Genomic DNA, 15,988 nt, shown 5'->3' with positions numbered 1-15,988 from the left:
CTAAAGACAAAATTTCATTTACCTTACTGATAAGAGTTTAAATTCATACCCACTCTCTAAAAAGCAATTTGGCCATGTCAATCAAGAGAAGTGTCAATAACCTTTGACACAGTAAATTTTCATTTAGGGATCCACCACAAGAATATACTTTGAAATGTATAAATAAAAATTATACATATTAACATTCTTGGTATTAGTTATATAGAAAAAAATGTATAAAATAAAAGTAAATTACGGCTTCACCATGTGATAAAATATAGTAGCTATAAACAGATACTAAAAGGAAGTACTATTATATGAGATGACATGAATGAACCTTGAAAGCATTATGCTAAGAAGCGAGACACAAAAATCCACATACTGTATGATTCCATTTACATGAAATGTCCAGAATGAACAAATCCAAAGAGACAGAAAGCAGATCGCAGTGGTGGCTTCCAGGGAAGGGACTGAGTATTGGGAATGACTGCTAATGGGAGCATGCTTCTTTTTGGGGTGATGGAAATGTTCTGGAATTAGTGGTTAACGGATACAAAATACAGTGAATATACTAAAAACCACTGAATTGTACTTTTTTTTTTAATATATCTTTATTGATTTCAGAGAGAGGAAAGGAGAGGGAGAGGGAGAGAGAGAGAGAAGCATCAATGATGACAGAGTCATTGATCGAGCCCACAACCTGGGCATGTGCCCTGACCGGGAATCGAACCCGGATCACCTGGATCCCAGGTCAATGCTCAACTGCTGAGCCAGGCCCGTCCGGGCTGAATTGTACATTCTAAAGTGGTGAATTATATCTCCAAAAATAATAAATTAAAAATTAACTTTGAAATAGAGCTTTTGAGATATGAGACAATGATCACAACATAATCAGTGAAAAAAACGCAAACTATAAAATTATACTCACAATCTTATCTCAATACTAGCAAAATAATGATAATAATAAAAAAAGATTAACCATACTAATAAAGGTATACAATCTTTTTGAAGAGTAACTCTGGAGTTTGCATCAAAAGCATTAAAATCATGCATTTTCTAAGTCATTTGCCAGCAGCCAGGAGGTTGGCTGAGCCATGGGCCTCAGCTGTCCTCCCCCTTTCCCTCTAAGGATGACCCAGGAGGAGACAAACTACCCTTGGCTCTAGCGCCTGCCGGCTTAATCTGGTCTGAACTCTCTCACCCCAGAGAGTCCTCCAGAAGAAGCCTAGCACCCCATCTTCACTTGTCCTCAAGAGCCCCTCCAATGCCCAGCCCACAGCTGCCCCTGGCCAGAACAGTGATGGGACACCCATTTAATGCACTCCTTCACAACTGACTTTGAGATTGGCATCCTCTGGCTACGGGCAAGTTTGAAAATGTGTATTTGGCTTGTTTCACCATGGCACTCAAGGTCCTCTTCAAGTCTCAGATCGAGAAGGAAGCTGTGGAGCAACAGCTTCACAGCAAGACAGAAATTCAGGCCCGCCTGCAGCCCCCAACATCTTGTGTCTCTACAACTATTGCTATGACCTGCAAAGGACTTCTAGGGGATACCCCCACCACGGGGAGCATTACAAGGAGTTGCAGAAGAGCAGTACTTTTGACCAGCACAATTCATGGAGGAACTGACAGATGTTCTGTGCTAAAGGAATACGGTGATTCACAGAGACATAAAGCCAGAGAATCTGCTCTTGGGGCTTCAGGGAGAGCTGAAGATTGCTGACCTTGGCTGGTCTGTACATGCCCCTCCCTGAGAAGGAAGACAATGTGTGGCACTTTGGACTACCCATCCCCAGAGATGATTGAGGGGCGCACACACAATGAGAAGGTGGGTCTGTGGTGCATCCAAGTACTCTGCTATGAGCTGCTGATGGGAACCCCCCCTTCGAGAGTGCTTCACACAATGAAACTTACTGGAGCATCGTCAAGGTAGACCTTAAGTTACCCTCTTCAGTGTTCACGGGAACCCAGGACCTCATCTCCAAGCTGCTCAAACATAACCCCTCAGAACATCTGCCTCTGGCCCAGGTCTCAGCCTACCCTTGGGTCCAGCCCCATTCTTGGAGGGTGCTGCCTCCCTTGGTCCTTCAGTCTGTCTCCTGAATTGTCCTTGTCATTTCCTCAGTTGTGTATTTTATGTCTGTATATGTATAGTTGGAAGGAGGGGTCCCTGGCCTGTTTCCTGATCCTCTACTTCCTTTTTATTTAACAAAGGCTGAAGATTAAAAAAAAAAAAAAAAAAATCTTGCATATTCTCTGATCAAGAAGTTCCATTTGGACCAGAAAGACCCTGAATAGGCAAGCAATCTTGAGAAAGAACAACAAAGCTGACACCATCATACTCCCTGATTTCAAACTGTATTATAAAACTATCATAATCAAAATACTATGATATTGATATGACATAGCGATCAATGGAACAGAAGACCCCAGAAATAAACTCATACATGTATAGTCAATTAATTTATGACAAACGAGCCAAGTATATACAATGGGGAAAAGAGTCTCTCTTCAATAAATGGTGTTGTGAAAATTGAACAGCAACATGCAAAAGAATGAAACTGGACCACAATCTTAAACCATACACAAAAATCAACTCAAAATGGATTAAAAATTTGAATATTAAGACCTGAAACTTGAAAGCTCCTAGAAGAAAACATAGGCTGTAAGCTCCTCAACATACGTCTTGGCGATGATTTCTTTGGATTTAACACCAAAAGCAAAGGAAACAAAAGCAAAAATAAACAAGTGGGACTATGTCCAACTAAAAAGCTTCTGAACAGCAAAGGAAACCAACAACAAATTAAAAGGCAACCTAGTGAATGGAAATATTTGCAAATCATACATCTAACAAGGAGTCAACATCCAAAATATATAAATAACTCATACAATTCAACAGCAAAAAATAATTTGATAAAAAAATGGACAGAGAAACTGAATAGACATTTTTCCAGAGAAGATATAAAGATGGCCAACAGGTCCATGAAAAGATGCTCAACATCACCAACCATGAGGGAAATGCTAATCAACACTGCAATGAGACATCACCTCACACCTGTTAGAATGGCTCTCATTAAAAAGTCAAGAAATATACACTTGAAACCTGTATGATCCTATTAACCAATGTTACCTCAATAAATTAATTTTTTTAAAAAGGTCAAGAAATAACAAGTGTTGGCAAGGCTATGGAGAAAAGGGAACCCTGTGCACTGTTGGATGTTAATGTAAATTGGTGTAGCCACTATAGGAGGTTCCTCAAAAAATTAAAAATACAACTATTACATGACCCAGAAATTCCTCTTCTGGGTATTTATCCAAAAAAAAAAAAAAAACAAAACAAAAACACTGACTCAAAAAGAGATATGTACCCCCATGTTCATTGACACACACACACGAATATTATTCAGCCTGAAAAAATAAATAAAATCTTGCCATCTGCAACACTATGGATAGACCTTGAGGGCAATGTACTAAGTGAAATATATCAGAGAGAGACAAATTCTACATGATCTCACTTTTATGTGAAATCTAAAAAAACGAAACAACCCCCTCCCTTGTATTTAGAAAAAAAAAAGCAGCTCATAGGTAGAACAGATTTGTGGCTGCCAGAGAAGGGATGATGCAAATGGGTAAACAGAGTCAAAGGTACAAATTTTCAGTTAAAAAATGTCATGGGGATGTAATGTACAGCATGATACCTACAGTTAATACTGTACTGCATGTTTGCAAGTTGCTAAGAGAGTAAATCTTAAAAGTTCTCAACACAAAAAAAATTCTGAAATTTATTGTGATCATTCAAATAATTTATGTTCTATGCCTAAAACTAATATATGTCAATTATATATCAATTTTTAAAAAAAGAAATTTTAGTAATATATCATGAACAAAAATTTAGCTGCTGAGGATTTCATTAGAGTCAAACAAGAGACAAAAATTAAAACCTCAATGTCAATCAATAAAGCATATCATTCTGTGTGATAAAATTTTCTGTAACATTTTAAAATGCTGCAGAACAATATTTGATGAGTCATTCAATAATATCAGGCATATTGTGTGGGGGATAATATTAAAGAAATATTAAATTTACAGGAGATTTAATAAGAAAACTCAGGATATAAATGCATATATTCATATAATCAATTGAAAAGGATCAAATGAAAGGACTAATTTGACCTATAAATAGCCTAAGAAAAAAACATTAAAAAATTTTTTTCCACACTAAGGAAAAAAGAACAAAAACACCACCTCTTTGTCCTAAAACATGACGAAAAAGACCAAGATGAAAAATAAACTATCAAGATTATTTCCTAAAGGCATATTTTCTCAAAGTCCCCAAGTTTAAGGCTAGTAAAGAGTTAACATGCCCATAAATCCAGGCCACTCGTAATGCTCAAAGAACAGAACATGTCGAAACTCATTTGAGATTTCTCTGTAAACTTAAGGCCAACACTGAAAACATCCTCTAAGTTATGATGTTAAGACACTTTTAATGCACTACCACCTTTCACAGTTGTCCTTATATTCCTAAATTCTTTTTTTCATTAAAATTCTGTCAGGTTAAACTGAAGACTCAACATGTATACAACCTCCATAAGTTTCCAGAGGTCAGTAAAACTAATACCTCCCATACATCTAAGCCCTACTGCATTTCTTGAGGTCAGCAATCGTGTCATCTACTTCTTTGGTAACTCATAGCTCTTAGAGCAACTGGGCTTCTCTGTACAACAGTCACTTCAGTGACATATACACACACACATCTCAGGAGTTTAGCCTAGTGTACGTGCAGAAGAGAAATACGCTTTAACCATCTGAGAAGCTGATTAGGTACTACAAATACAGAAATCTTCTAAAAATGTTTTATACCTAATTGTGTAGGGTATGGAAATGCTCATCCAGAACCAGGTCCATCATAGTGCTGCACATGAGACGCTGAATAAGTGTTTATTGAAAGAAAATACATAAATGACAGTTTTCAGCTCCAACACATAGCTACACTATTACTATGCTCAAAAAAATTTTCCCTGAAGTAAGTTTTCATTTCACCAGCAACTCTGCTCTAATCACTCTTCAATTTTCTGTATCTGTCTGCCCAGTGTTTGGAAGGAGGCTCTAAATACAATACATGAGGGAGTATTTCTAGGTAAATGAGTCAACAAAGAGAATGGAAAAGAAAGGATACAGATAAGGGAACCAGAATCTCAGAAAATGAAATGTGGAGCCAAGAATAGGGGTTAACTCAGTTCATTTGTAGAACAGTCTACTCCTCCAGCCCCTGGTGCCATGCTGCCACTCCTCCTCCCCTGGACAAAGGGGAAAAAGTGTATAGAAAAAATGAGGTTTCCTGTCTTGAAAAAATGAGCAGCTACTGAGAAAAAGACTTCTATAAGAAGGCATTAGGAATGCCCACAGCACAATAGCGGGCTCCAATGCCTCCTGTTAACAATGCCAATCAATGACTGGAGTTTCCTATCAGCTTTTCAGTGTCTTGCTCTTTAAAACAAACAACCAGCGACCATCGTGAATTTGAAGAAAGCCACTACAAGTGAAAAAAACAAAAAGTAACCCTGTAGGAAAGAAAAATAATTGAAGGCCAAAAAAAGGTGGAGTTTTCTTTTTGACATTTTTTATCCTCATTCAAGAAGATAGCATATCCATATGAGAGAAAAAAAAATATGAAAAAGAAAAACTTAAGAATCAAAATGAATTCCTGGAAAGTAAAGATGGCAGAAACAAAAATTCAATACCAAGGACATTTCCAAGAAAGTGAATCAGAGAGAGAAAGAGAGAGAACATGAGAGAGTAAATAAAGCAACTTAAGTGGATCTACCCAGAGTGTTCAGTACCCGACTAAAGATTTTCAGAAAGAAAAAACAAAAGGGAAGAAGTTAATAAAGAAAAACATAAAAGCTAAAATTTGAAGGTACACCTAGTGTTTAGCACAATGAATGAAAAAAGACCCAAACCGACACCTATTGTAAACTTTCAGAAGTCTTAAGAATAGAGAAAAGAATCCAAAAGCTTCCAGGGAAAAAATAAAAGGCCATCCAGAATCAGAGAAAATGGCATCAGGTTTCTCAAAAGCAGCACTAAATGCTAGAAAACAATGCCTTCAATAGTCTTAGAATTTCACATTTACCCAAACCATAAATCAAATGTGACAGCAGAATAATCATATTTTCAGAATTCAAGGATTCAGAAAAATCATTCAAATGCACCCTTTGTTAGGAAATTTTTGTGGATTTACTATAACAGAATAGGAGAATAAACAGTGAAAGAGGAGGCCATTGGATCCAGAAATAGTGGTGTAGCCAAGGATAGCCGTGCAAACAGCTTAGGGTGCAATAGGAGGACAGAAGCTTCTGGGAGGAGAGTGTACAGAAAATGGAGGGCTCTAATGTTAGACTAGCTGATTTTTAAAAATATACTTTTTTAAAAAAGAAAGAAAAAGAAAAAAACAGCAGCATATGATAGTGAAATACAATGCAAGAAAAAATAAAATCCAATTAGAAGGAAGGGGAGACATGTGGTAAATTGAATAATGGCCCCCAATGATGTCCACAGCCTAACTCCTGGAACCTGTGACTATGTTACCTCGCAGATGCAGATGTGGTTAAGGATCCTGAGATGGAAAGATTATCCTGGATTATCTGGGTGGGCCCAGTGTAATCACAAGGATCCTTGTAAGAGAGACAGGAGTGTCTGAGGACTAGGCGAAGTGACAATGAAAGCAGAGGAAGAGAGGTCCGAAGATCCTACACTACCGGTTTGGTTTTGAAGACGGAGGATGAGGTCAAGAGCCAAGGTACGCAGGTGGCTTCTAGAAGCTAGGAAATACAAGGAAACAGATTCTCCCCTGAAGAGTCCAGAAGAAACGCAACCCTCCCAATATCTTCATTTTAGGACTTCTGATCTCTAGAAGTGTAAGAGAACAAATGTAAATTACAGAAGCCACTAAGTTTGTGGTAATATGTTTCTGCAGCAATAGGAAACCAATACAAGACATCACATGTAGAGACCACATCAGAGCCAAGAAGACAACCGAAGCACCCCAGCAGACAGAAGAACCCAGACATGTGAGATAAGCATCTTGGATGTACTAGCCCAGGCCAGGCATCATCTGAATGAAGTTGCATCAATGACCCCAGCTGATAAAACAAGTGGCAGAAGAAATGCCCAGTCAATACAAAGAATGTAATAATAGCATCAGAGTAACATGCACAAGATTTACCTTGCAACCTGAAACAACTGTAAAACCCATGTAAACCAATGATTTTTCAGACACTGGACATCAAGGAGCACAGGATGGTGAACCCTGAAACAGGGGAAGCAAATGACTTCCTACAGTTGTCCTAGCTTACTGTCTGGAGAGTTTCTAGAATATGATGCAAGGTAGGGCAGGAAATCCCAGGCAAAGCCTGGGTACAGGTAAAGGCATAAAATGGCAGTGATGGGAGACAGCTCTCGAGAAAGCTACCGGAAGAGATTCTCTCTGTGGATGCCCCCACCCTCCGGCACCCTCTTCAACTGGACCACACTCCACAGCCTTAAGACACTTTTAAGACGACTTGATCAGGTATCTGTATTACCTGTACCTATTTCTTATATCCTGCTTTCTCAATCAGCTGCTCACCATATCTATTTCACTATCTCATCTGATGCATTCTTTTATGCAATCCTAGCATAAATCACAACAGCTATGAGTTTAAAATAAATGTGAAATATATGGATAGAAATTAAGACATCTGCAAACAAGGATTTACACAAGGCTAGGGTCATTATATAAGACCAGTCGTTGGCCTGGGCATGTGCTTCAGACAGAGTGAAAAAGTGCAAATGTGGCACAGTTACATAACAGATAGAGCCTGAAGAGCTGTCACAGAGTACCACCTACAGGACACAAACGGGAAAACAGCCTTACCTTTGCTCTATCAGACCATCCAAAGGACTGCACTGTTACATCCAATCGTTTCATCAACATCCGCCGGCGGCACTCATATTCACTGGAAAGAGCATCATTGATTCTTTCCAGTTTTTCCTAAAGGATTTGGAAACAAATATCATAAATTTTTGACTCTATCATTATGCACAGAAAATAAGTTTTAAAATTGTGGTCAATACTTCCTACTGATTCAAAAGATATTGTACTTGACCATTTTCTGATCCCATGAGACTTTTCAGTAAATTTTTTAAATAATAAAGAGCATTTGATAGAATATTTATGATATTCAGAAGATATAAACATATAAGTTAAACTTTACAATTGGTGAATTTACATCATCAAATTCAATCAAATATGTTAATTTAAGGTAAATCATCTACTTGCTAAGTAGCAGGGACATATAAGGAAAGAAAATACCAATAACTTCCCATCTTGCTGGCACTGAGCTCCTACCCTTTTCGAATCACAACTATGCTAATATCCTGGGCACTATAAAAACTCTTAGCTAGATATTTTTAAAATTAATAACCTGATTGAAGAAATGCTTGGACCTATTAGAATATCAATCTAGAATATCAATTCATTTTAATCCTCCAAAATAATAAATGCATGCTACACACTGTAAAATCTAGATGTCCATTTATAAAATTAAGTCATATCCACTAAATGAATTAAACAAAACTAATAAAAGGCGGGTAAGGGGGACTTACTGCCTGATCCAGATTTAAATCAATTTTCAGCAGTGGTTTTCCCACATGATTTTTCTGGACTTTTGAGAGAATATCTTTCACCTACAAGTAAATATAAAAGATTGTGAAAATGTATATTACCTAATTTAAAACAATCTTATTCTTGCTTAAAATGTGATTTTTAATGCTAGAAAATAAATAAAATGTTAAAGTGAAATAACTAAAATATACCTTTATATACTAGGAAAGAATATCATTACAAGGCAAAATATCTTTTTCAAAGAGCATTAGCTATATTATTTCAAGCAATGACACACCTTCTTTTCCAGAATAAGAAATAATGTACGTAGATAACTAAAGTAGCTACTAAAAGGTTTTGCAATGAGGATTGTATATTTTATGCAAAACAACTTTGGAGTTCTTCTTAAGATGGCACTCTCTTACATCCTGGTATATTCTCAAAAAGGACACCTTTGATAATCACACTGATTTTTCTCAATTAGGTACTATGTACACATTCCAATTGAAAGTATTCTGATTTCACTGTTCAGCAAGACAACACAGGAGAGCAAAACCCTCTCACTTACAGTCACCACATACAAATTTCATTATTTTTGCACAGCCAATGATTTAAATTACCTGAAACATTTTTATCTTTATGAACAACATTAGGCATTCGCTTTTGCTTTAGCAATGTCAGGGGTCATTCAACTAGCAGTCACTTATCCTGAATAAAATGACCGAGAAATGATAGCGTAAGTTACTCATCCTCCTAATTGGAGAATCCTTCATTATCTAAAGAAAATATTTCAAAACGGAATGAAATATTTACAGTTTCTTAGTTATAGGTAAGTAGGGAAAACAATCAGGAGCAGTTCATATTTTGGGTGGCATGAAGCTTATTTAATGTTGGGAGGCATTCTTTAAGGAATTAAAAATTATGAACATAAAAGTAGCTTGAAGACTGGTGGTGGTGAAGGGGAGTGACTATAAATGGGCACAAGGTTTCTTTTGAGGGTAATAGAAATGTTCTAAATTTAGATTTGATGATGGCTGTACTCTGAAAATACACTGAAGTTCATTGAACTGCACACTTTAAAAGGGTGAATTTTATGGCATGTGAATTGTATCTTGAGAAAGCTCTTTTGAAAAAATTTGCTTAGAAAGAACTTGTGTAAATGAGGGGTCCCAAAGCTTAAGCTTTATTAGCTTCACAGCAAATCTACCTCTACAACAATAATTACTGATACAATTTTTACATGTTGTAAAGAATTAACTTATTTTCTTAAAATATACCTTTTCTGTAGCTTCCCCAACTATTGTAAATACTTCCAATTTGATTATTTCATATATTACTAAAAGTTTTAGTTGTAATTCCTCACTCAAGAGGGATTCTAAATGCATACTTGTAGTTTCTTACATGTAATCACATTCCCAGGATTTCAACATTAGATAACAGTTTTAATAAGTTTGAGAATTATATAATCAGGGAGTTAAGAGTATAGACTCTGAAGGTTGATTGCTTGGGTTCCCACCTCAAGTCTACCATTACTAGTTAGAAACTTGTATAATTTATTAAATCTTTTAGTACCTCAGTTTCCTCATGCAGCTGTTGTAGATAATAATAGTACCTACCTCATTATAGGTGACCTAAGAATTCAATGAGTTGTTACATATAAACATTTAGGACAGTAAATGCTACATATTTGTTATTAATATTACTATAATTACTTTAGAGTCACACTTAAACAGCTTCAAGTTAGAAAATAATTTTTCTCCCAATGGTGACAAAGTCTCTTGCATACATCACACATAAAAGAAAATACTTGCTTTTGATAGGTACTGACTGGAGAGGGAAGTCCTTTTAGGTAAATATTTGGCCACAATGGCCCCAGTAACAACCATCTTATAACTAGCCTGCCAGCATTTGAGCAAAGGCATTATAGCCTGCTTTAAGTAGGGAAAAGAGGTTTGGGGAAACTTAATATTAATTGAAGCCCATAAAAGGAAAAAGCCTTTTTGGAATGAATATATGAAAGTACTATCAGGAAAAGCCCAGAAATCTGTCTCATTTTGAAACAGTCCCAGACATTTTAGCCAACCCCAAATCATTCCTAATCCAAAGTTTGTGGTTGTTTTTACTCCATCAGGATGCTCATTCATTCATTCACTCTACAACAAACACTTATCCACCAGAAACTGTGCTGCCAATGACAACCACATTGCAATTCTATTAACAATATCCATTAAAAAATTTAGTTTGCCTTTGACCTTATAGGATAACTACTTGTTTCATTATACTGTCTTTCAACCCTGTTTAGGAAAGGAATCCTTCAATTTGCAAAGAGATTTCTATCACACAACTCTCACAAAGCCTGAGTATTAACTACAGGCAGATTAGGTCACATGCATATTAACTCCAAATCCAAAGTTTAGTTTTCATGAAGATAAACTTCTCTTGAAATGAAATGTGTATCTTATACTTAAAGGGAATATTTTCATTTTTAATACAACATTTACATGTTAGCACTTATTTGAATTCTGAAGAAAGAAAAAAAAAAAATACCTTTGACTCCACTTGGTTCAACATAAGTGGAATGTCAGAAGTTGTTGACTTGGGAACACCAAGGGTATCACAGATAGCTTGAACTTCCTGATAAATTTCACTATTTTTATCTAATTGAGAATTTTTACCTTTCTTGTTCTGTAAAATCTGTAAAGCTTGGAGCTCTGTACTTAAAAATACTAAAAGAAAAGGAAAAAACAAATAATGTTAAAATGTACACAAACTCCTTAAAAATCCCACTTCTGGGTACATATAAAAGGAATTGAAATTAGGATCTCAAAGAGATCTGCACTACCCTGTTCACGGCCATATTGTTCACAATTCTGAGGATATAGAAACAACCTATGCATTCTTTAACAGATGAATGGATAAAGAAAATGTGGTATACACACACAATGGAGTATTATTCAGCTGTTAAAAAGAAGGAAATACAGCAATCTGTAACAACATGGATGAACCTGGTGGACATTGTGCAAAGTGAAAAAAGCCAGACACAGGAGCACAAATACTATATATCACTTTGATGGGAAATCTAGAACTGTCAAGCTCACAAAGCAAAAAGTAGAATGATGGTTGCTGGGGGAAGGGAGAAATAGGAAGTTATTAGTCAAATATAAATTTTTTAAGAACTGATGATTTAATGAAGTTTTAAAATCAGAGGGACCTTGACATAGTCCCCATAAGCCAAGTTGGATACATATTGATGTTATACAAGGTAAATCATAGAGATACACTACTTTATAACACAGTGCCTATAGTTAACAATACTGTACTGTAATTTTTAAATACTTAAAAATTTGCTAAGATGATAGATCTTATGCTGTGTTATCACAAAAAATGTATAAAATAGTAAAAAGAAGGTGGGAGGAACCAAAAAAAAGACAGTGCCTACCCATAGAGTTTAAAGTCCAGTAAGAGACACACCAGTGAATCAATAATTTAAGAATGTATAGCCCAGCCAGCGTGGCTCAGCGGTTGAGGATGAACCTATGATCCAGGAAATCAAGGTTTGATTCCCGGTCAGGGCACATGCCCAGGTTTTGTGCTCGATCCCCAGTAAGGGGTGCAGGAGGCAGCCAATCAATGACTCATCATCGATGTTTCTCTCTCTCTCTCTCTCCCTTCCTCTCTCTAAAATCAATAAAGACACATTTAAAAAGAAAATAATGTATAAAAATATGTAAGACTCTGATAAAATATTCTCTTTCATATGCACAGAGTGCTCAAGCCAGGGGAGAATGTACAGCTCTAACTAATCTATAAGCAGATAGAGTAATCTGAGTAATTATTTGCCAGGATAGACCATCCCTTTACTGTCACAATTTCATTTAATCCTTTCAACAGCCATATTTAAGAAAATTACTCAAAATCTTAGATGGTTATAGTCTTATTTTAAATTAACTTTCACTCCAGTAGTTAAAATATTGGGGTTTTGCTTGTTTTTATTTGCTTAAAGTTACACACACACACACAGCACAATTTAATACAGTAATTTCAACTTTAGCTGAGAAGAAATATCTGAAAAACTTTAAAAGTACAAGTGTCAGGATCCCACCCTCAGAGATTCTGAGCCAGATCTGAAGTAGGAGTAGGGCATCTGTGTGGTTTTACACCTGAGGTGATTTTTCATGGGCAGGCAGAATTAAGAGCCACTGATTTAAAGACTTTTCCATGCAATCTACATGTCAGACAGTCCAAAGAGCCCACAAAAAGTTAAGTCCAATAAGTATTAAACTTTGCTTATGAAAACAATGCCAAGGTCCCTCTTAAAATTTATATTTTGGATAGAACCTTGGCTGAAGTCTGCCTTTGTTCTATGGAAACATGCTCTATGTAACAGTACTAACAAGAGTTCAGTCTAGTATTTAAAATACTAATCCATTCAGATGGTAAACAATACAGTGAAAAGTCGTCTTCCCACCACAGATCCTCAGATTCCACTTCCCCTGAGGAAATCACCATTATTCGTTTCTCAGCTATCTTTTTAGGTGTATATGTGTATGTATATTTAGTACACATATCTACCATCTATGCACTTTTCTTTCTTTTCTACAAGCCATAATACACATGTTCTGTATATTCATTTCCTACTTACCAATATAACTCACAGGTCATTCCATATCAACATATTTGATCTGTTTTCACTCTAACAGCTATAAAACGGTGTCATTCCAAAGATGTGTATCATTACAAAGATGTACCATTGCTACTTAACTACTACAAACAATGCCATAGTGAACATCCTTTTCATGTATCTTTGTACACTTGGCGAAATAAATATGTATTCCTAGTCATGGCAGTGCCAAGCTAAAAGGAAGGTGAATTTCAATTGTGGTATTAATAATTTGCCTTCCAAAGGTTGTACCAGTTATTTTCGCACCACACTCTAATGCCTATAGTATATGAGAATGCTTACTCCCCCAAACTCTATTATGGATTAAAAAAATTTTTTTTGTTTGGTATTGCTAGCCTGGTAAGTGAAAAAGAATGGTACCCTATCATTTTATTTTTTATAAATCTTTAACTTTGAGGGATACTGCATCTTTTCATGTGTAAAAGAAATTTTAAAACAATATTTTTTCTGTAGAATGCCTTTTTCTTGTCTTATATGCTTTTATATATTTTTCCAGTGAATTTTTTTTTTCTTCTTGATTTACAAAAGCTCTCCACATAGTAAGGATTTTGGCCCTTTATATTTTATACATGTTGCAAATACTTTCAAGATGATGATGAAGAAGCTTCCTATTCAGGTTTTCAAGACAGTGAAACCAAAGATAAGATGGAATAGATGCCGGTAAAATTGTGAACTGGTATAACCTTTCTGGAGCAAAATACGGCAATATATACCTAGACCAGAGTTTTTTTTTCCCATTGATTTTTCTTAGAGTGGAAGGGGGGGGAAGGGGAGAGAGGAAGAAACATCGATGTGAGACACTGACTGGTTGCCTGACCAGGGCTGCAGATTGAGCCTGCAACCAAGGTACGTGCCCTGGACCAGGAATCGAAACCGAGACCCCTCAGTCCACGGGCTAATGCTCTAACCACTGAGCCAAACTGGCCAGGGCGAGATTTTTTTTTTAATGTTTACAATCTAAGTAAAAGCACTCCAAATTTATAAACAGAGAAATTAATGTAAAACAGGAAAAACCCAAATACCCCCAAATTTGAAATCTATTTAATAAAAATGTTATGTCCATAGCATAGAATGTTATGTAGCCAACTTAAATTGTTTTTAAATATTAAGTTATGGGGAAATGCTCACATTATATTAAATGAAGAGGGAGAAGAGAAGGAACTGCATCTGTAACAAGATCTCAATCTTATTTAAATGTGTGTGTACAAAAGAAAAAGAGAAGGAAAAGGAAATATACCAAAAAGTTATTCATGATTCTCTCTGGGAAGTGAGATTATAAATGATTTTGTTCTTCACAATTTTATCTACTTTGTAAAATTTCTATGATGAGCATGCAATTTCTTAACATATATCATAACATAAAATTTACCATTCTATTTTTAAGTATACAGTGGCATTAAGTACATTCACACTGTTGTGAAACCATCACCACCACCCATTTCCAGAACTTTTTCATCTTCCCCAGTGAAAACTCTGTACTCATTTAACACTAACTCCCCATCTTATCCCGCCTCCCAAGCATGTATTTTCATAATCAGAAAAAACTATACCAACTTTTCTTGTATCTCCTCTTTATTTTTACTTGCATCAGAAGCCTATCTTACTACTATTGCGGAGTTTCTTCACAGTAAAGGGAAACATGAGGAAATTACATAGTTCTCACTGATGGACATAAAGAATATGCATGTTCCTCTAGGCCGTACTTCTTAGCTTCCTTTCTGCCTCAATATACCTAAGGGTTATTATGACCTCCCATTAATAACAATGGTTCACTAAATCAGTGACTCATACTCAGTGGAAGGAAGATGAGGAAACAGTATAAGAAATGAGGGGGGGCGAGACATAATTGCTATTCCCCCCACCCAACACACACAAGGTAATTCAAACATCAACACTTCTCTATCATCATCGATAGTTAAACACATACAGGCAATTTCTGCTCCAGTGAAACAAACATTACTAACACTAGAGTCTAGGAGGAATATATCACATGGATCTTTTAATAAATGGTCAACCTAAAACAACAGAAATCTTCAATAATAGATGTTAGAAAAATTCTTTCAAATGGTCAGTTTGCAGAACTTTCAAGAGATTGAAATTTAACTGAACTAAAAAAATGTTTTAAGAAACCCAATACAAATAAATGGATTCTTATTTATGATAATTGTTTGGATATAGGGTAATTTTACTCCAAATTAACCCCTGATGAAAACAGGCAACACCTGCCCAGGCCAGACAGCTCAGCTGGTTAGAGCGTCATCCCGATACCCCAAGGTTGCGGGTCCCATCCCTGAGGGTGCAAATATGAATTAACCAAGGAATACATAAATAAGTGGAACAACAAATCTGCCTCTGTCTCTCTCTTGAAAATAAATAAATAAAAACTTAAAAATATAAAAAATAGGCCACACTCACTAGAAGTCCAGTGGTTCAAAGCTGTAATTTTTTTTCAACTGATATATCCCAAATGCCTAAAATAGTTTCTGGTAAAACAGTAAGTGGTCAATAAATATTTTTGAACCCTCTTTCATTCAGTGCCTACCACTAAAATAAGATCTAATAATCAGCTTAGTAGCCTAGTTTCAAAGAGTTTTAGGATTAAATAGGACTTTAGAGATCACCAACTTTAGCAATGTAGTCATAAATGCTAAGAGATGAATTAAGTGAAGGAAAAACTACTA

At 36.0% G+C, this 15,988-nt stretch overlaps 1 protein-coding gene and 1 pseudogene across 2 annotated transcripts in view; one reads left to right on the top strand and one right to left on the bottom strand.

Annotated features, from left to right (window-relative positions):
• The window catches only part of FAM98B (family with sequence similarity 98 member B), a 29,728-nt gene that overhangs the window by 5,128 nt on the left and 8,612 nt on the right, over window positions 1-15,988 (bottom strand). The window contains exons 4-6 of the mRNA XM_081155847.1: window positions 11,174-11,352; window positions 8,629-8,709; window positions 7,898-8,014 (exon numbers count right to left, since the gene is read on the bottom strand). Of these exons, the coding sequence (XP_081011973.1) occupies window positions 7,898-8,014; window positions 8,629-8,709; window positions 11,174-11,352 (377 nt within the window). The remainder of the gene's footprint in view (window positions 1-7,897; window positions 8,015-8,628; window positions 8,710-11,173; window positions 11,353-15,988) is intronic.
• On the top strand, window positions 1,161-2,082 carry LOC308564430 (aurora kinase B pseudogene; annotated as a pseudogene). Its single transcript has one exon. The product of its transcript is annotated as an aurora kinase B pseudogene (transcript).

This window comes from Miniopterus schreibersii (assembly GCF_964146895.1).
Source record: "Miniopterus schreibersii genome assembly, chromosome: 1".
In the NCBI taxonomy this organism is placed as follows: Eukaryota; Metazoa; Chordata; class Mammalia; order Chiroptera; family Miniopteridae; genus Miniopterus; species Miniopterus schreibersii.
The sequence above is the reverse complement of the archived record's forward strand: the minus strand, read 5'-3'. Positions and strand labels throughout refer to the sequence as shown.